The sequence below is a fragment of the Salmo salar genome, chromosome ssa09 (assembly GCF_905237065.1).
Source record: "Salmo salar chromosome ssa09, Ssal_v3.1, whole genome shotgun sequence".
In the NCBI taxonomy this organism is placed as follows: domain Eukaryota; kingdom Metazoa; phylum Chordata; class Actinopteri; order Salmoniformes; family Salmonidae; genus Salmo; species Salmo salar.
The window spans coordinates 18,930,604-18,951,141 of record NC_059450.1 but is presented as its reverse complement, the minus strand read 5'-3'; the positions used below and the strand labels follow the sequence as shown (position 1 = coordinate 18,951,141).

The window sequence follows — 20,538 nt, the reverse complement described above, 5'->3', positions numbered from 1 at the left end:
GAGTTTTGGAGAGAAAAGAAAGAAGGGATACTGGTCTGTAGTTGTTGACATCGGAGAGATCGAGTGTAGGTTTTTTGAGAAGGGGTGCAACTCTCGCTCTCTTGAAGACAGAAGGGACGTAGCCAGCGGCCAAGGATGAGTTGATGAGCGAGGTGAGGTAAGGGAGAAGGTCTCCGGAAATGGTCTGGAGAAGAGAGGAGGGGATAGGGTCAAGCGGGCAGGTTGTTGGGCGGCTGGCCGTCACAAGACGCAAGATTTCATCTGGAGAGAGAGGGGAGAAAGAGGTCAAAGCATAGGGTAGGGCAATGTGAGCAGGACCAGCGGTGTCGTTTGACTTAACAAACGAGGATCGGATGTCGTCGACCTTCTTTTCAAAATGGTTGACGAAGTCATCCGCAGAGAGGGAGGAGGGGGGGAGGGGGAGGAGGATTCAGGAGGGAGGAGAAGGTGGCAAAGAGCTTCCTAGGGTTAGAGGCAGATGCTTGGAAGTTAGAGTGGTAGAAAGTGGCTTTAGCAGCAGAAACAGAGGAGGAAAATGTAGAGAGGAGGGAGTGAAAAGATGCCAGGTCCTCAGGGAGGCTAGTTTTCCTCCATTTCCGCTCGGCTGCCCGGAGCCCTGTTCTGTGAGCTCGCAATGAGTCGTCGAGCGACGGAGCAGGAGGGGAGGACCGAGCCGGTCGGGAGGATAGGGGACATAGAGAGTCAAAGGATGCAGAAAGGGAGGAGAGGAGGGTTGAGGAGGCAGAATCAGGAGATTGGTTGGAGAAGGATTGAGCAGAGGGAAGAGATGATACGATGGAAGAGGAGAGAGTAGCAGGAGAGAGAGAGCAAAGGTTGCGACGGCGCAATACCATCTGAGTAGGGGCAGAGTGAGTAGTGTTGGAGGAGAGCGAGAGGGAAAAGGATACAAGGTAGTGATCGGAGACTTGGAGGGGAGTTGCAGTGAGATTAGTAGAAGAACAGCATCTAGTGAAGATGAGGTCAAGCGTATTGCCTGCCTTGTGAGTAGGGGGGGACGGTGAGAGGGTGAGGTCAAAAGAGGAGAGGAGTGGAAAGAAGGAGGCAGAGAGAAATGAGTCAAAGGTAGACGTAGGGAAGTAGGGGTGAGCCATCCTCAGGAAAGGAACTTGTCAAGCTCATTGATGAACTCTCCCAGGGAACCTGGAGGGCGATAAATGGTAAGGATGTTAAGCTTGAATGGGCTAGTGATTGTGACAGCATGGAATTCAAAGGAGGAGATAGACAGATGGGTCAGGGGAGAAAGAGAGAATGTCCACTTGGGAGAGATGAGGATTCCAGTGCCACCACCCCGCTGACCAGATGCTCTCGGGGTGTGCGAGAACACGTGGTCAGACGAGGAGAGAGCAGTAGGAGTAGCAGTGTTTTCTGTGGTAATCCATGTTTCCGTCAGCGCCAAGAAGTCGAGGGACTGGAGGGTAACATAGGCTGAGATGAACTCTGCCTTGTTGGCCGCAGACCAGCAGTTCCAGAGGCTGCCGGAGACCTGGAACTCCACGTGGGTTGTGCGCGCTGGGACCACCAGGTTAGAGTGGCAGCGGCCACGCGATGTGAAGCGTTTGTATGGCCTGTGCAGAGAGGAGAGAACAGGGATAGACCGACACATAGTTGATAGGCTACAGGAGAGGCTACGCTAATGCAAAGGAGATTGGCATGAAAAATTAACTAAACAACTGGGGAAGCGAGAGAGCAGGCCCTCCCTCACTAACAATTCACTGAAACACTAAAATGTTAAAATATAACTTTTCTAGCTACCACTAGAAATTAAAATTGACGTAAACTACAGTGGTTCAATGTTTCCAGGAATAGGCTCAAACTTAGTTTATTCCGCTAGATAACTTGGTACAGTATTCTTCCGTGAAAACCCACCTAGTGCACCGTATCCTATGACGCCGTAGCAAACTAGCATGCTAGCATCCTGTAACACGGTTAGCACCAATACTTGTCCGTGTCTAGTTCATAACGCAGAAGTAATTCAACGTTGGCTAGCTAACACAAAGTCAGTCCTGCTAGCTACACAAGTGGACTACACATCTCGAATGTTCAGAAAGTTAAGCTAACGTTGCAAAAATCTTATTGACTAAAAATGATACAGCTAGCTGGTAGGGTTAGCTAGCTAGCAGTGGGCGCGTTGTTGACTATGTTAGAGAATGTAGCTGGCTAGCTAACCTCGATAGCTACTCTGTACTATGCCTTTATCTTGATACAAAGACAGCAGATACAACTATGTAGCTAGCTAACAATACACTAATCAAATCGTTCCGTTGTAATGTATATAGTTTCTACAGTACTGCTAATTGGTAAAGTTGGCAAGCTAGCTGTGGTGTTATGGTGTTGACGCCGTTTCGAAAACGGCGCGAACGAACGAATACAGCTGGCTAGCTAACCTTGTTAGTTCCTCAGAGCTACACCTTTATCCTTGATACAAAGACAGCAGATACAACTATGTAGCTAGCTAACAATACACTAATCAAATCGTTCCAATTCATAACCACGTCTCTTGGTTATGAACACAGCATTAGTACACCATTGTGCACAATTTCCGGGGATTCGCTTTGGCTTGTGAGCAGTACTTTCAAAACTATTGGTTGAAATTATCCAAAACCTCTGGGGCATCTTTTAACTAGATGACCAGTTCTTATAGCCTTTAGCCGTACCCTTATCCTACTCCTCCTCTGCTCCTCTGGTGATGTAGAGGTTAACCCAGGCCCTGTAGCCCCCAGTTCCACTCCTATTCCCCAGGCGCTATCATTTGTTGACTTCTGTAACCGTAAAAGCCTTGGTTTCATGCATGTTAACATCAGAAGCCTCCTCCCTAAGTTTGTTTTGTTCACTGGTTAAAGACATCAGAGGTGATGTCTTTAACCAGGATCTCAGCGATCACTGCCTCAACGCCTACGTCCGTAATGGGTCCACGGTCAAATGACCACCCCTCATCACTGTCAAACGCTCCCTAAAACACTTCAGCAAGCAGGCCTTTCTAATCGACCTGGCCCGGGTATCATGGAAGGATATTGACCTCATTCCATCAGTAGAGGATGCCTGGTTATTCTTTAAAAGTGCTTTCCTTGCGATCTTAAACAAGCATGCCCCATTCAAAACATGTTGAACTAACAACAGATATAGCCCTTGGTTCACTCCAGACCTGGCTGCCCTTGACCAGCACAAAAACATCCTGTGGCATACTGCATTAGCATCGAATAGCCCCCGCAATATGCAACTTTTCACGACTTTTTAGGGAAGTTAGGAACCAATATATGCAGGCAGTTAGGAAAGCAAAGGCTAGCTTTTTCAAACAGAAATTTGCATCCTGTAGCACAAACTCCAAAATGTTCTGGTACACTGTAAAGTCCACGGAGAATAAGAGCACCTCCTCCCAACTGCCCACTGCACTGAGGCTAGGAAACACTGTTACCACCGATAAATCTATGATAATCGAGAATTTCAAGAAGCATTTTTCTACGGCTGGCCATTCTTTCCACCTGGCTACCCCTACCCCGGTCAACAGCTCTGCACCCCCCACAGCAACTTGCCCAAGCCTCCCCCATTTCTCCTTCACCCAAATCCAGATAGCTGATGTTCTGAAAGAGCTGCAAAATATGGACCCATACAAATCAGCTGGGCTAGACAATCTGGACACTCTCTTTCTAAAATTATCCGCCGCAATTGTTGCAACCCCTATTACTAGCTTGTTCAACCTCTCTTTTGTATCGTCTAAGATACCTAAAGATTGGAAAGCTGCCGCGGTCATCACCCTCTTCAAAGGGGGAGACACTCTAGACCCAAACTGTTACAGACCTATATCTATCCTACCCTGCATTTCTAAAGCCTTCGAAAGCCAAGTTAACAAACAGATCACCGACCATTTCGAATCCCATCATACCTTCGCTATGCAATCTGGTTTCTGAGCTGGTCATGGGTGCACCTCAGCCACGCTCAAGGTCCTAAATGGTATCATAACCGCCATCGATAAAAGACAATACTGTGCAGCCTTATTCATCGACCTGGCCAAGGCTTTTGATTCTGTCAATCACCACATTCTTATCGGCAGACTCAACAGCCTTGGTTTCTCAAATGACTCCCTCGCCTTCTCAGATAGAGTTCAGTGTGTCAAATCGGAGGGCCTGTTGTCTGGACCTCTGGCAGTCTCTATGGGGGTGCCACAGGGTTCAATTCTCGGGCCGACTCTTTTCTCTGTATACATCAATGATGTCGCTCTTGCTGCTGGTGATTCTCTGATCCACCTCTATGCAGACGACACCATTCTGTATACTTCTGGCCCTTCTTTGGACACTGTGTTAACAAACCTCCAGACGAGTTTCAATGCCATACAACACTCCTTCCGTGGCCTCCAACTGCTCTTAAATGCAAGTAAAACTAAATGCATGCTCTTCAACTGATCGCTGCCCGCACCCGCCCGCCCATCTAGCATCACTACTCTGGACGGTTCTGACTTAGAATATGTGGACAACTACAAATACCTAGGTGTCTGGTTAGACTCTAAACTCTCCTTCCAGACTCACATTAACTCCAATCCAAAACAAAATCTAGAATCGGCTTCCTATTTCGCAACAAAGCGTCCTTCACTCATGCTGCCAAACATACCCTCCTAAAACTGACTATCCTACCGATCCTTGACTTCGGCGATGTCATTTACAAAATAGCCTCCAACACTCTACTCAGCAAATTGGATGCAGTCTATCACAGTGCCATCCATTTTGTCACCAAAGCCCCATATACTACCCACCACTGTGACCTGTATGCTCTCGTTGGCTGGCCCTCGCTTAATATTCATCGCCAAACCCACTGGCTCCAGGTCATCTATAAGTCGTTGCTAGGTAAAGCCCCGCCTTATCTCAGCTCACTGGTCACCATAGCAGCACCCACCCGTAGCACGCGCTCCAGCAGGTATATTTCACTAGTCACTCCCAATGCCAACTCCTCATTTGGCTGCCTTTCCTTCCAGTTCTCTGTTGCCAAAGACTGGAACTAATTGCAAAAATCACTGAAGCTGGAGACTTATATCTCCCTCACTAACTTTAAGCATCAGCTGTCAGAGCAGCTTACCGATCATTGCACCTGTACACAGCCCATCTGTAAATAGCCCACCCAACTACCTCATCCCCATACTGTTATGTTTTATTTTTTGCTCCTTTGCACCCCAGTATCTCTACTTGCACATTCATCGTCTGCACATCTATCACTCGAGTGTTTAATTGCTAAATTGTAATTATTTCGCTACTATGGCCTATTTATTGCTTTACCTCCCTAATCTTACTTCATTTGCACACAGTGTATACATACTTTTCTATTTTGTTATTGACTGTACGCTATTTTTTTCCCATGTTTCATAAAAACACGTGGTTTAAGTAATCAAAATAAAACAGTCACGTGATAAGAGATCAATGATCGGATTGGTTAGTTCGCGCGCTAGTGAGTATTTTTCCGGCGTTGCTCCGCAAGCTTTTTATGTTTGGATGCACGTTCCTCGCCCCCCCCCCAAAAATGCCTAAAAGATCTTATCCTTTCGCTGAATCTTTCTCATCGCAGCATAAAATTCACATTGGACAAAAGGAGTTGAATAATCGCGGCGATTATGGGGACAAGTATAGACAAGAAATCTACGGTAAGGTTTGCTGTCTGAAATAACTGGCTGGCTGTTAGCTAACTAGCTGGCCCTACTCCGTGTGCTGTTATTTAGCTAGTGGTAAAAACTAGCTAGCTAGGTTACAACAGCTAACGACCTACACCAAATGTTAATGTCCTTTTATTACTTGATAATTTAGCTAGGTGGCTATATCCAGCCACGACAGGCATTGCATGTAGTTTGTTTTAGCCTTTGACTATTTCCAGGTAATGTTAGCCACAAACGTTACAGAAATATACTGTACCGAACAAAACTATAAACGCAACAATTTCAACAGTTCATATAAGGAATCTATGGATTTCACATAACTGGGTAGGGGCGCAGCCATGGGTGGTCCTGAGAGGGCATAGGCCCACCCACTTGGGAGCCAGACCCAACCAACCAAATTCTCTAAAATGGTATTGTAGGGGCTTATGGTAGAGAAATTAACATTAAATTATCTGGCAACAGCTCTGTTTGACATCCCTGCAGTCAGGATGCCAATTGTAGGATGCCCTCAACGTGAGACATCTGTGGTATTGTGATGTGTGACAAAACTGCACATTTTAGTGGCCTTTTATTGTTCCCTGCACAAGGTGCACCTGTGTAATGATCACACTGTTTAATCAGCTTCTTGATATGCTACACCTGTCACATGGATGGATGGATTATCTTGACAAAGGATAAAATGCTAACTAACGGATGTAAATATGTTTGTACACATTTTTAGGGAAAGAAGCTTTTGTGTGTATGACGCTAGCTTGCTACTATGGATGTTTGATTTTTGCCTAGCTATGCTTTCTAGTTAGTTATGATAGGGAGTTGGGATTCAAAATTTCTTTCATTCTGGTGTTATACTTTGTATTGCTTATCTTATTTTTAAGCGATCGGAAAGGGTCACGGACAGGTCAATATGAATCCCTTGTCAATGTAATCACCTGTCAGGATTCAACATGTTTTGTCCAATATCTTAAAAGATAGGGTGGTCATATTGTCATGGCATTTTCAGGGCTGATGTAGAACACAGATGATTCAAATGAAAGAACAATTTATTAAATTAATATGCAAATCAGGCAGTATGAGATACATCATTAGAGTAATTTAAGACCAATTTAAAGTAGGGTGGTAAATGATCACATCTTCATGCTATATGCCAAACTGATTTTGTAACAATTTATGAAATTAGAAAACATTTATACTACTGTATGCAAATTAGATATGTTATATGCTAATACGTTTTAAGAATTTAAAAAAATAAACTCATTCATTTAAAGTTAGGTTGTCGTGTTGTTAATACAGTGGGGGGAAAAGTTTTTGATCCCCTGCTGATTTTGTACGTTTGATCATTTCTTTGTAAGTGGGCAGTCTATATAATTTTAATAGTAGGTTTATTTGAACAGTGAGAGACAGAATAACAACAAAAATATCCAGAAAAACGCATATCAAAAATTTTATAAAATGATTTGCATTTTAATGAGGGAAATAAGTACACTGCTCAAAAAAAATAAAGGGAACACTTAAACAACACAATGTAACTCCAAGTCAATCACACTTCTGTGAAATCAAACTGTCCACTTAGGAAGCAACACTGATTGACAATAAATTTCACATGCTGTTGTGCAAATGGAATAGACAACAGGTGGAAATTATAGGCAATTAGCAAGACACCCCCCAATAAAGGAGTGGTTCTGCAGGTGGGGACCACAGACCACTTCTCAGTTCCTATGCTTCCTGGCTGATGTTTTGGTCACTTTTGAATGCTGGCGGTGCTTTCACTCTAGTGGTAGCATGAGACGGAGTCTACAACCCACACAAGTGGCTCAGGAGTGCAGCTCATCCAGGATGGCACATCAATGCGAGCTGTGGCAAGAAGGTTTGCTGTGTCTGTCAGCGTAGTGTCCAGAGCATGGAGGCGCTACCAGGAGACAGGCCAGTACATCAGGAGAAGTGGAGGAGGCCGTAGGAGGGCAACAACCCAGCAGCAGGACCGCTACCCCGCCTTTGTGCAAGGAGGAGCAGGAGGAGCACTGCCAGAGCCCTGCAAAATGACCTCCAGCAGGCCACAAATGTGCATGTCTGCTCAAACGGTCAGAAACAGACTCCATGAGGGTGGTATGAGGGCCCGACGTCCACAGGTGGGGGTTGTGCTTACAGCCCAACACCGTGCAGGACGTTTGGCATTTGCCAGAGAACACCAAGATTGGCAAATTCGCCACTGGCGCCCTGTGCTCTTCACAGATGAAAGCAGGTTCACACTGAGCACGTGACAGACATGACAGTCTGGAGACGCTGTGGAGAACGTTCTGCTGCCTGCAACATCTTCCAGCATGACCGGTTTGGCGGTGGGTCAGTCATGGTGTGGGGTGGCATTTCTTTGGGGGGCCGCACAGCCCTCCATGTGCTCGCCAGAGGTAGCCTGACTGCCATTAGGTACCGAGATGAGATCCTCAGACCCCTTGTGAGACCATATGCTGGTGCGGTTGGCCCTGGGTTCCTCCTAATGCAAGACAATGCTAGACCTCATGTGGCTGGAGTGTGTCAGCAGTTCCTGCAAGAGGAAGGCATTGATGCTTTATGCTATGGACTGGCCCGCCCGTTCCCCAGACCTGAATCCAATTGAGCACATCTGGGACATCATGTCTCGCTCCATCCACCAATGCCACGTTGCACCACAGACTGTCCAGGAGTTGGCGGATGCTTTAGTCCAGGTCTGGGAGGCGATCCCTCAGGAGACCATCCGCCACCTCATCAGGAGCATGCCCAGGCATTGTAGGAAGGTCATACAGGCACGTGGAGGCCACACACACTACTGAGCCTCATTTTGACTTGTTTTAAGGACATTACATCAAAGTTGGATCGGCCTGTAGTGTGGTTTTCCACTTTAATTTTGAGTGTGACTCCAAATCCAGACCTCCATGGGTTGTGTGATTTTTGTTGTCAGCACATTCAACTATGTAAAGAGAAAATATTTAATAAGATTATTTCATTCATTCAGATCTAGGATGTGTTATTTTAGTGTTCCCTTTATTTAATTTTTTGAGCAGTGTATTTGACCCCTCTGCAAAACATGACTTAGTACTTGGTGGCAAAACCCTTGTTGGCAATCAGAGGTCAGACGTTTCTTGTAGTTGGCCACCAGGTTTGCACACATCTCAGGAGGGATTTTGTCCCACTCCTCTTTGCAGATCTTCTCCAAGTCATTAAGGTTTTGAGGCTGACGTTTGGCAACTCGAACCTTCAGCTCCCTCAGATTTTCTATGGGATTAAGGTCTAGAGACTGGCTAGGCCACTCCAGGACCTTAATGTGCTTCTTCTTGAGCCACTCCTTTGTTGCATTGGCCGTGTGTTTTGGGTCATTGTCATGCTGGAATACCCATCCACGACCCATTTTCAATGCCCTGGCTGAGGGAAGGATGTTCTCACCCAAGATTTGACGGTACATTCCATCGTCCCTTTGATGCGGTGAAGTTGTCCTGTCCCCTTAGCAGAGAAACACCCCCAAAGCATAATGTTTCCACCTCCATGTTTGACGGTGGAGATGGTATTCTTGGGGTCATAGGCAGCATTCCTCCTCCAAATACAGCGAGTTGAGTTGATGTCAAAGAGCTCCATTTTGGTCTCATCTGACCACAACACTTTCACCAGTTGTCATTCAGATGTTCATTGGCAAACTTCAGATGGGCATGTATATGTATTCTTGAGCAGGGGACCTTGCGAGCGCTGCAGGATTTCAGTCCTTCACGGCGTAGTGTGTTATCAATTGTTTTCTTGCTGACTATGGTCCCAGCTGCCTTGAGATCATTGACAAGATCCTCCTGTGTAGTGCTGGGCTGATTCCTCACCGTTCTCATGATCATTGCAACTCCACGAGGTGAGATCTTGCATGGAGCCCCAGGCCGAGGGAGATTGACAGTTCTTTTGTGTTTCTTCCATTTGCGAATAATCTCACCAAATGTTGTCACCTTCTCACCAAGCTGCTTGGCAATGGTCTTGTAGCCCATTCCAGCCTTGTGTAGGTCTACAATCTTGTCCCTGACATCCTTGGAGAGCTCTTTGGTCTTGGTGGAGAGTTTGGAATCTGATTGCTTCTGTGGACGGGTGTCTTTTTTTTACAGATAACAAAGCTGCGGTTAGGAGCACTCCCTTTAAGAGTGTGTTCCTAATCTCAGCTCGTTACCTGTATAAAAGACACCTGGGAGCCAGGAATCTTTCTGATTGAGAGGGGGTCAAATACGTATTTCCCTCATTAAAATGCAAATCAATTTATAACATTTTTGACATGCGTTTTTCTGGATATTTTTGTTGTTATTCTGTCTCTCACTGTTCAAATAAACCTACCATTAAAATTAGACTTATCCTTTCTTTGTCAGTGGGCGAACGTACAAAATCAGCAGGGGATCAAATACTTTTTTTCCCCCACTGTATATGTTGATGTTTTATGCAGAACTGGGAGTCTACACTGAGCAGTAAGGTGCCACGCATGCACAAAAAGATGGGTTCCTATTTATCAGTTATGTTGTATTTAGTAGCCCAACTGATTAGGAATAGAGTGCCAAATAAGTCTAACATAGCGTACTTCTAAGGTAGGCCAACGCCGGAGTTGGGTTAGGTTGTAATGTTATTTTTAGGGATGCACAAAATATCAACATATCGGAATCGGACGATATTAGCTAAAAGTGCCAACATCGGTATCGGCCCGATGTCTAGTTTAACGCCTTATGTGCAAAACCAATGTCAAAGCTGACGTACCTCACGTTATATAGGTATGCACATGATGTAATGACAACGTGTATAATGTTGCGCTACACGTGCAACACAGCATTTCAATCCTCGCCCACAATGTCTGCTGTGTGAATCGAGCAGTCATTTGAAAGAGTAATACAATTTCAGCGAGACAACTCAAAGGCGAAATCCATTAACGCCAAGATAATGGGATTCATTGCCCTTGACAATCAACCGTTACCTGTCGTGGGTGATGTTGGCTTTTGCGACTGGTCGAGCACTGGTACACACTACTAAGTGCGCTATTTTTCTGATGTTGCTCTACCGGAGTTACACAGTAATAGCGTCACTGCTGTTAGCTTCACAACATACTATGGAACGCCGTTTGGGTCTTTGTGTCAAAAAATATATATTTCAATTAACACTATTTGACACGTTAAATAAGCTTTTAATTTGACACACATAAGTTATATTATAGAATGTTGTATGTTTTGAATTTGCATGTGCACCCCAGCGCTACCACTACTATCAGTAGCACTGTCAAAGCTGTACAAAAAAGTATGCAAACACCGGCCACGAACGATGTGTTTACAATACCGCGCTGGTAATAAACCATTTATTTGTTTGACTGCAACTTCTGGGTAGCTAGCCAGCTTTAGCTTGGTACCTAGCTAGCCCCAATACAACCAGCCTGAAATCAATGACCAGTAGTTATTTTCATTATACTTAGCAATGATTTCAAATCAAATTTAATTTGTCACATGGCCAAATACAACAAGTGTAGACTTCACCGTGAAATGCTTACTTACAAGCCCTTAACCCAACAGTGCTGTTCAAGAAGCGGTAAGAATCTTTACCATGGAAACTAAAATTTAAAAAGTAGCACAATAAGAATAACGATGCAATATACAGGGGGCACCGGTACCGAGTCAGTGAGCGGGTGTACAGGTTAGTTGAGGTAATTTGTAAATGTAGGTGGGGGTGAAGTGACTGTGCAAGGATAATAAACAGCGGGTAGCAGCTGGAATCCTTGTGAGGAAGTATTAGCTAGGTAGCCACTTGTTGTTCGCCTATTAAAATTCAACTTCAGTTCATGAAAATAAATAGCCAGCTACTTAACCCTGTTGCCCAAAGCTAACGTTATAAGCAGCCAGCTAGCTTCATCTGGCTAGTGACGCTCGACCGGGTTGTGTTGTGAAGCTAGCCACAATAAGGATTAGGCACAGTAGTGGAATTTGCGGTTTGCCTTCAAAATAAAAGTGACGCAGAAGGTTACAGTTGGTGGAATCATGCCATATTTAGACTATATAATATTACTCAAGGTTGGAATGTGAAGCAATGACATGGGGTATCAGTCTACTCGATGACACCCACATAACACCAAATCAAATGTATTTATATAGCCCTTCTTACATCAGCTGATATCACAAAGTGCTGTACAGAAACCCAGCCTAAAACCCCAAACAGCAAGCAATGCAGGTGAAGAAGCACGGTGGCTAGGAAAAACTCCCTAGAAAGGCCAAAACCTAGGAAGAAACCTAGAGAGGAACCAGGCAATGAGGGGTGGCCACTTCTGGCTGTGCCGGTGGAGATTATAACAGCACATGGCCTAGATGTTCAAATGTTCATAAATGACCAGCATGGAATAATAATAATAATAATAATAATAATAATAATAATAATAATAGTTGTTGAGGGTGCAACAAGTCAGTAACGCAAGAGTAAGTGTCAGTTGGCTTTTTCATAGCCAATCTCTACCGCTCCTGCTGTCTCTAGAGTTGAAAACAGCAGGTCTGGGACAGGTAGCACGTCCGGTGAACAGGTCAGGGTTCCATGGCTGCAGGCAGAACAGTTGGAACTGGAGCAGCCGCAAGGCCAGGTGAACTGGGGACAGCAAGGAGTCATCAAGCCAGGTAGTCCTGAGGCATGGTCCTAGGGCTCAGGTCCTCCGAGAGAGAGAAAGAGAGAATTAGAGAGAGCATATTTAAATTCACACAGGACACCGGAAAAGACAAGAGAAATACTCCAGATGTAACAGACTGACCCTAGCCCCCCCGACACATAAACTACTGCAGCATAAATACTGGAGGCTGAAACAGGAGGGGTCAGGAGACACTGTGGCCCCATCCGATGAAACCCCCGGACAGGGCCAAACAGGTAGGATTTAACCCCACCCACTTTGCCAAAGCACAGCCTCCACACCACTGGAGGGATATCTCTAACATACCATCCCGGGACAAGGCCGAGTATAGCCCACAAAGAGCTCCGCAACGGCACAGCCCATGGGGGGGCGCCAACCCAGACAGGAAGACCACGTCAGTGACTCAACCTACTCAAGTGACGCACCCCTCCCCGGGACGGCATGGAAGAACACCAGTAAGCCAGTGACTCAGCCCCCGTGATAGGGGTAGAGGCAGAGAATCCCAGTGGAAAGAGGGGAAACCGGCCAGGCAGAGACGGCAAGGGCGGTTTGTTGCTCCAGCCTTTTTCGTTCACCTTCACACCCCTGGGCCAGACTACACTTAATCATAGGACCTACTGAAGAGATGTGTCTTCAGTAAAGACTTAAAGGTTGAGACTGAGTCTGCGTCTCTCACATGGGTAGGCAGACTATTCCATAAAAATTTAGCTCTATAGGAGAAAGCCCTGCCTCCAGCTGTTTGCTTAGAAATTCTAAAGAAGAAGAGTTTACACAAATATTAGCGTTGTAACTCTTGTCGCGTGACTGTGAAATCACCTCCCCAGTCGGCCTATTGTGTGTATTGACATTCATATTGCACTGTACAGCGTTACCTAAGGATTGGGGATCAATGAAATGGGCTATCAGTCTACTCAATACCCAAGATGTTTTTTTTCCCCAACGTCCTCCTCAGTTATCAGATTCCAAAACATCCACGCAGTATTGTTTTTCCTCAGGAATAGTGTTCAATACACAGGTTGATGACAAATGTGGCTCAATTCAGTTGTTTCAGAGTCCCGCAATAAGAGCTACAACGCTAATGTTCTCTGGGTGTCACTGAGTAGACTGATACCCCATGTCATTGATCCATAATCCATAGTTAAGGCTGTACAGTGAAATAAGTATGCCTCAATGCAATTCTAAAGTATAATACCTCCAGTGTGATTAACAGATTTTTGTCAAATTAACATTGTCTTTTGTTGCTTTTTATTAAATATATATATAAATCCTCGTTTAGCATGATCTATTCAATTATGGCATAATTCTACTATTTGTATTACTGTCAATGACATATTTTTATTTAAGGCTAACCGCAAAGTCCACTATTGTGGCTAATCCTTATCGTGGCTAGCTTCACATAGATGGGTCCCACCACCATTAATCAAATAAGAACTGTCTTATACATGACTTTTTTTTTTTTAATGATGATGACACCTAGCTATATAGTTAGCTAACTATAGCTACTGAAACATATGTTTTTGGGGAAGAACATTGTTTGCATCCATGAGCTAGCTAGCTTTTTTTTTTCTGACCAGCACCGTAGGTGCGCGAGGCTACTTTACCAGCATCAAAGCGTACAGTTGAAGTCGGAAGTTTACATGCACCTTAGCCAAATATTTTTGCTCAGTTTCACAATTCCTGATTCTAGTAAAAATTCCCCGTCTTAGGTTAATTAGGATCACCACTTTATTTTAAGAATGTGAAACGTCAGAATAATAGTGGAGAGAAGGATTTATTTCAGCTTTTATTTCTTCACATTCCCAGTGGGTCAGAAGTTTACATACACTCAATTAGTATTTGGTAGCATTGCCTTTAAATTGTTCAACTTGGGTCAAACATTTTGGGTAGCCTTCCACAAGCTTCCCACAATATGTTGGGTGAATGTTGTCCCATTCCTCCTGACAGAGCTGGTGTAACTGAGTCAGGTTTGTAGGCCTCCTTGCTCGCACATGCTTTTTTTTTCTACCCAGAAATGTATGGGATTGAGGTCAGGGCTTTGTGATGGCCACTCCAATACCTTGACTTTGTTGTCCTTAAGCCATTTTGCCACAACTTTGGAAGTATGCTTGGGGTCATTGTCCATTTTGGAAGACCAATTTGCGACCAAGCTTTAACTTCCTGACTGATGTCTTGAGATGTTGCTTCAATATATGCACATCATTTTCCTGCCTCATGATGCCATCTATTTTGTGAAGTGCACCAGTCCCTCCTGCAGCAAAGCACCCCCACAACATGATGCTGCCACCCCCGTGCTTCAGAGTTGGGAAGCCTTGCAAGCCTCCCCCATTTTCCTCCAAACATAATGCTGGTCATTATGGCCAAACGGCTATATTTATATTTCATCAGACCAGAGGACATTTCTCAAAAAATGTACGATCTTTGTCCGCATTTGCAGTTGCAAACCGTAGTCTGGCTTTGCTGTCCTTTGCTGCTGTTCTGGGATTGTTTTGCACTAAAGTACGTTCATATCTAGGAGACAGAGCGCGTCTCCTTCCTGAGCGTTATGACGACTGCGTGGTCCCATGGTGTTTATACTTGCGTACTATTGTTTGAAGGTAGGCCTTGAAATGCATCCACAGGTACACTTCCATTTGACTCAAATTATGTAAATTACCCTATCAGAAGCTTCTAAAGCCATGACATCTGTTACGAATCCCTTTGGCCCAGCAGTCTAGGGGGGATGGATACGAGACACGTAACATAAATCATGCAAATTATAATAGTGATAAAGAACAGTGAGAACCAAAAACCACAGACAACTGAAATCTACCGTCAAAATCAAAAGGTTTATTTTAAACACACGGTAAAGGGGCTGAGCTGGACCCAAGCAAAGAAACAAAAATAAAAAAAAACACCCCTAAGCTAGACTAGCCTATTTCAAGAACAGCTAACTAACCAAAAATACAGTGGGTGGTCCGCCCAGTTCTAACTAGGGTACGTAGACAAAGTATTCCTACGGGTAATGTATGCCCATGGGCGACTTGTCTTAGTACCCTTTTCCCACCAAACAAACAACACTTTAACAAAATAATACTCACAGGTGGGATGGACAAAGTGACATGTAGTTGCAAAACAAAAGAGATCAATACAGAGATGTAGAGCTAGGGACACAGAGAGAGAGATTGGACACAGAGAGATTGAGAGCATGAACACAAAGATTGATCTGGGGAGAAAACAACTGAGTTTTTAAACCAAGGGAAAGGGGATGTAATTGGTTGAGGGGAAAAGGAACAGGTGTCTTCTGTTTGTCGACTGATTGTCACCTGTGAGGGGAGAAGGAGAGAGAAAGGAAACACACACAGGATACATACAGGATACCTGTATCCGTAACAACATCCTTTTCTGGAATTTTCCAAGCTATTTAAAGGCACAGTCAACTTAGTGTATGTGAACTTCTGACCCACTGGAATTGTGATAGATTATTTCACTTATTATACACTGTCTGTAAACAATTGTTGGAAAACTTACTTGTCATGCACAAAGTAGATAGTTTGTTAACAAGACATTTGTGCAGTGGTTGAAAAACAAGTTTTAATGACTCCAACCTAAGTGTACGTAAACTTCTGACTTCAACTGTAAATTCGAACAGCACAAAGTAAATGGACCGTCCTGGGGCGCTCAAATGTGCGCCGTTCAGTCAGAACTTCTGGGGCTGCTCTCCCTCCCAATTTGTCTCTTGCACCAGATGGCTTACTGACGTGAGACTAGATCTGCTCTATCAGTTACAGATGGCGCTAAAGTGAATTTTAATGAACTTGTAAATAAATAATCATAGCAGTTATGGTAGCCTGGGACCAGATAAGCCGGACAACTGCATCCAACAAGCGTTGAAGAACAGAGGGATACGCTAGCTAGAACCATCTCAGGTCTGGTAGGACAAAAATCATGGATAATTTTGTTACCCCCATATTGTTCATCAGGTTCTACTGTAGGTGACATGTTGTGTGGACTAAAACAGCATAAAATCAGGTCTATCACAAAGCATGATCAAATTAATTAGTCAGCTACAGTAATTGAGAAATAGTTTGGTTTACTTTTTTTTTGGTCAAATTAACCAGTTATCTACCTTTTGATGAGCCGCTAGCTTGTTAGCTCCCATGCCAATTTCAAGTCTTTGTAAACTAATATCTAACATCTAACTAACTCGGAAGTATGAAGTTGTTTCAGAATCAAAGTTAACTGGCTAGCAGCGCATCATGCTTTGTGACATTGTTAGCTAGCTATCCCCAGTTAGATGTTTTCACATATTTGTAATTTTTTTTAGCCTTTATTTAACTAGGCAAGTCAGTTAAGAACAAATTCTTATTTACAATGACGACCTACCCCGGCCAAACCATAAACCCGGATGACACTGGGCCAATTGTGCCTTACCTTAGCACGGCATCTCAGTGCTATCTAGCACTGAGATGCCGTGCCTTAGACCGCTGTCAGCCACGGGCGCATCGGCAGGCATGTTACTTTCTCCCTGGTGTGTTTGTGATGTGAGCTGGCTGCTCGTTTTCATAGTGTACTCTGCTCAAAACAGTGGCAGCATGTGCAGAAGTGGTCATTTGGTTTTTGACATGCAAAAGTGAAATGGGTGTATTTATGCTGTTCAAATGCACTTTTCATATTTCTGTCATGCTGCTTTGACAACTCCAACCACTTCGCGGCCGCCACTGGCTAGTTATCTATTTCCTTTCAATTCGTGTCCAATTGAGCTAAACAACCAGGTGAGGGGAGTTTCTAACTAATCAGTGACATTAATTGATCGATCAAGTACAAGGGATGAGTGTGAACCTAGCAGACACCTGGTCCTCTGTGTAATGAGTTTGACACCTTTGCTTTATGCCACGTTCAAGACAACTGGGAAATCTCTGACATCTGACTTTGTGTGGTTGTCTTAGGTGCTGTGCTGGTTTCAAAGGGGTGCTGTGTGTGTCAGAAGGCCCAGAGGACCAGGAGGCAGTGCTCCCAGTGTGACCGCCCAGCCTGCCCCTCCTGCATCCAGCAGTGCTCCAACTGCTCCAGCCCCTGTTGCTCTGTCTGCACCGTCATTGAGTAAGTGACACTCCTTACCCTTTTCCTTTCATCTGATTTTACTCTGGTCAGAGTGGGCATCTCTTCTGAGTTGGGTAAAATCAGCAAGCAGAGCATCTACTGCTATTCCACTACCATAGTGTAATGACCTCAGGAAGTCCTACATTAAATCATGTCCAGAATAGATTGAGTTCTCGACTGAAATAAAACAGTTTATTCTCAACACTCTCACAGGATACTGTATGGCTGTAGCCTACGCCAAATAAATCTGTAATAAAATCAACAGGTAGGTCACTTTGTCAGGACATACAATAGACAGCATGGTCATATAACGGAACCTGCCGTGCCCAACCCTCTGCGGCTCAATCAACCAAGGACTCCTGGCACAAACATATCAGACATTCCTGTGGTTGGCAGACAGCAGGTTGACTGGCAGACTGGACCTTGCTAAACCCTGTGTAACTGGGTAAATGTGCACTGACAACCTATACAACAGAAAATATAACATGCATATAACTGTCTGAGGGTCTCTACAATACTGCCCAAACAAGAAAGAATGCAGTAACTGCTCATAGCGTGGAACTGAGAAAATGGCTTTTATTTACCTTGGTTTCACAGTAACTTTATACAGTTAATTATAACATGAACCCCATTTTATCCAAAACACAATACAATAGAGGTAGGATACTTGTCCACATGACTAAGCATGTAGTCATTTTTGCTCAAATAAATGACCCATTTTTGACCAAATGAGCAGTTTGTCTTTTTGCTTGGTAGGGCAGAATAGTATGCAACATATATGATTAAGCAAGCAGTGCAGAGCACGTACATTGAGATGTAGCCTGTTTTTATTTATTTATTTTTATTCTACTTTACTTTGCTTGTTACTCATTGTTTTCTCTGTATCCTCTTCTCCTTCAGTTACTGTGGCCAGTATGAGCAAGTACTGTGCTGCGGCTGCTCATCCTAGTCAACAACATCACATGGAGAAAATTTAAGCATTATGCTTGAATGTTTTAGTTGTAATTTTACATTTAAGAATATTTACTCTAAATTGTTATACATGTTTATGCATATTTTTTAAATTTTAACCACGATCCAACTGTATTTTTGTATATGTATTTTGTTATGTTTGTGGAATAAATACTTGGACGCTTTACTTTCCTTGTTTGCTACTTTGCTTGTCATGCACAGTTTACGTGCAGCTCATATGTATGTGTTTAATTTCAATCATGAATGACTCATGCTGCCCATAAGGGAAGTGGAGGTAGTGCAAAGTTATAGTGTAGTAGGCTATGTAACTGAATGTTTGAAACAAGGTTGTTCTACCAAGTAGTAGTAGTCTATCAAAGCTGCAGATGGCAGCATATATCAAGGTTTGATTCAGACATGAGCTGGTAAAAGATTCCTGTGACTTGGCTAAATACACTGCTTTTGTAGTCGTCACTTTTTCTTGGCTCTCGTCACTTACTGATTTCAGGGTCATGTATTATGCTTTGTGGATAATTGTTCTCGGTTGTGGACATACCCGGAAGTGCAGATTACCAGTCGAACAGGATTGTCATGTCACCCAGCCCCAGGGGCGAAAATCTGATATCAACTTTGGGGGGGACAATTAAATGAAATTTTCTCGAGCAATTCCTGAGGGGGACACCAAAAGTAGTGCTGTAACACACAGCCTACATTGTAATATGGTAAATGTATATTGAGGAACCAAAGAAATAAGGTGTTTGCCGTACTCCTAACTACCGGTACCCAAAACTACACAACTACTTACAACAGCAATACCATTGCCTTTAACAAATCTTAGTTCAGTCACCAGTTTAAGTTGAGAGTGGGGGTATCCATGGCATTTTCCAATTATGTTCCTATTTTACAAGTCAAAAAAATTGAGAACCTTTCATAATGTTGCCAAACAAAGACTCAACAAACTTACCTGAGACTCCGTCTCTCTGCCAGTCTGTCCCTGCATATCTGTCCCTAACTCTGCTGTCTGTGTGCCATCTGTTGCCTGCTCTGCCTAATGACATCATTGTGAAACATTTCCATTAGAATTTCATTTCTTTCTTATGAACATTTTATCAACTAGTCTTTGAGATATTAGGCTACTAGGGTTCTTACTTTGCGTTTTGGTGTACTGAAAAATACTCTGATGTCCGTCTCTTTTATTTTTCTGCCATTTTTCTACCTGGCTGGCTGGCTACACACACACACAGGGTGTAGGTTATTTACAGTAGGAGATGGGCTTCTATCATCTTATCTTTTATCATTCTATTTGGGCTTCGATCTAAAAGGTAGCTAGCAAATGTGAAACGGATTAAAATGACGAGTTGACAGCTGTATGAGTTCACCATTTACACAACATATGCTGCAACCTTTTGTAATTTTAATAGTTTGTTTCATATTGGCTGGCTTCCAACAATAGCTGAATTTGCAAAGCAAGCGAGCACCAATTCCGTTTCAGTGGTGTTTGCTATAATCTTTGCTACCCGGGTTAAATAAAATTTCCCTTGCGACAATTTAGCTTTTGCAACGAGACCATTAAATATATTTAAGACAATGGTAGAAGAGAGTGTAGTTCTGTTCAGTTTGGACTTCAGTTTATTGCTAACCTTATCACAGGGACTTTGAAGCACTAATTTACATCATCTGCATGCTGATCTTGGAATAAATTGACGATAGCAAAGATTCCATCTTTGACGAGGCCACATAAATGGAATAGGTACTAGCTAGCTTAATAGTTAATATTTGCGCGCTAGCTCTGCATATTCAGCTAGTGTGTGTGCGCGATTGACTGGATTAACCTCACGTCAGTTACGTTCATTGAGTGCCTTTCAGACAGTAGACACGACCTCTCTGTTACCTTGCCAGTGGATCAAACCATTGTGAGGAAAAGGGTGGGGGGGTCGCAATCTTTTGAAACTTAAAAACGCGCTATTAAGTGTCTATAATCAGCACAATTGCTTTCATTGCGTGTTATTAATATTATTTAAATTACATAGTTATGTTTCAGTGATATATTGGGGGGGACAAATCATATTTTTTCCCAGGATGGGGGGGTCGTGCCCCCCCCGGGATTTCCGCCCCTGCCCAGGCCCTGTCCAGAAACAACCCAGAGACCATGTGTCCAACTCAATCCACAAAGGGCCGAGTGTCTGCGGGGATTCGCAGACACTAGGCCCTCCATGGAATG

General features: G+C 43.8%; 1 protein-coding gene across 4 annotated transcripts; it reads left to right on the top strand.

Annotated features, from left to right (window-relative positions):
* Positions 1 to 5,450: 5,450 nt before the first annotated feature.
* On the top strand, positions 5,451 to 18,390 carry LOC106610856 (sterile alpha motif domain-containing protein 1). Of its 4 annotated transcripts, none has more exons than XM_045723454.1 (3): positions 5,451 to 5,644; positions 17,213 to 17,366; positions 18,267 to 18,350. In XM_045723454.1, exons 1-3 carry the CDS (start codon positions 5,615 to 5,617, stop codon positions 18,341 to 18,343), a joined length of 261 nt encoding a protein of 86 aa, XP_045579410.1. In that variant the 5' UTR covers positions 5,451 to 5,614; the 3' UTR covers positions 18,344 to 18,350. The 4 variants fall into 4 exon arrangements, 1 of the variants encoding a protein (XP_045579410.1); XR_006770957.1 differs by lacking the exon at positions 18,267 to 18,350 and adding an exon at positions 17,632 to 18,260 and having other exon boundaries at positions 5,456 to 5,644; XR_006770958.1 differs by lacking the exon at positions 5,451 to 5,644 and adding an exon at positions 17,632 to 17,811 and having other exon boundaries at positions 17,151 to 17,366; positions 18,267 to 18,390.
* The last annotated feature ends 2,148 nt before the right edge of the window (positions 18,391 to 20,538 follow it).

What these genes read in the sequence shown, in the direction of transcription:
- LOC106610856 (XM_045723454.1), top strand. Translation starts at nt 5,615, where the DNA reads ATGGGGACAAGTATAGACAAGAAATCTACG. An exon ending in GTATAGACAAGAAATCTACG is followed by an intron (nt 5,645 to 17,212) that starts GTAAGGTTTGCT and finishes TGGTTGTCTTAG; the next exon opens with GTGCTGTGCTGGTTTCAAAG. An exon ending in TCTGTCTGCACCGTCATTGA is followed by an intron (nt 17,367 to 18,266) that starts GTAAGTGACACT and finishes CTTCTCCTTCAG; the next exon opens with TTACTGTGGCCAGTATGAGC.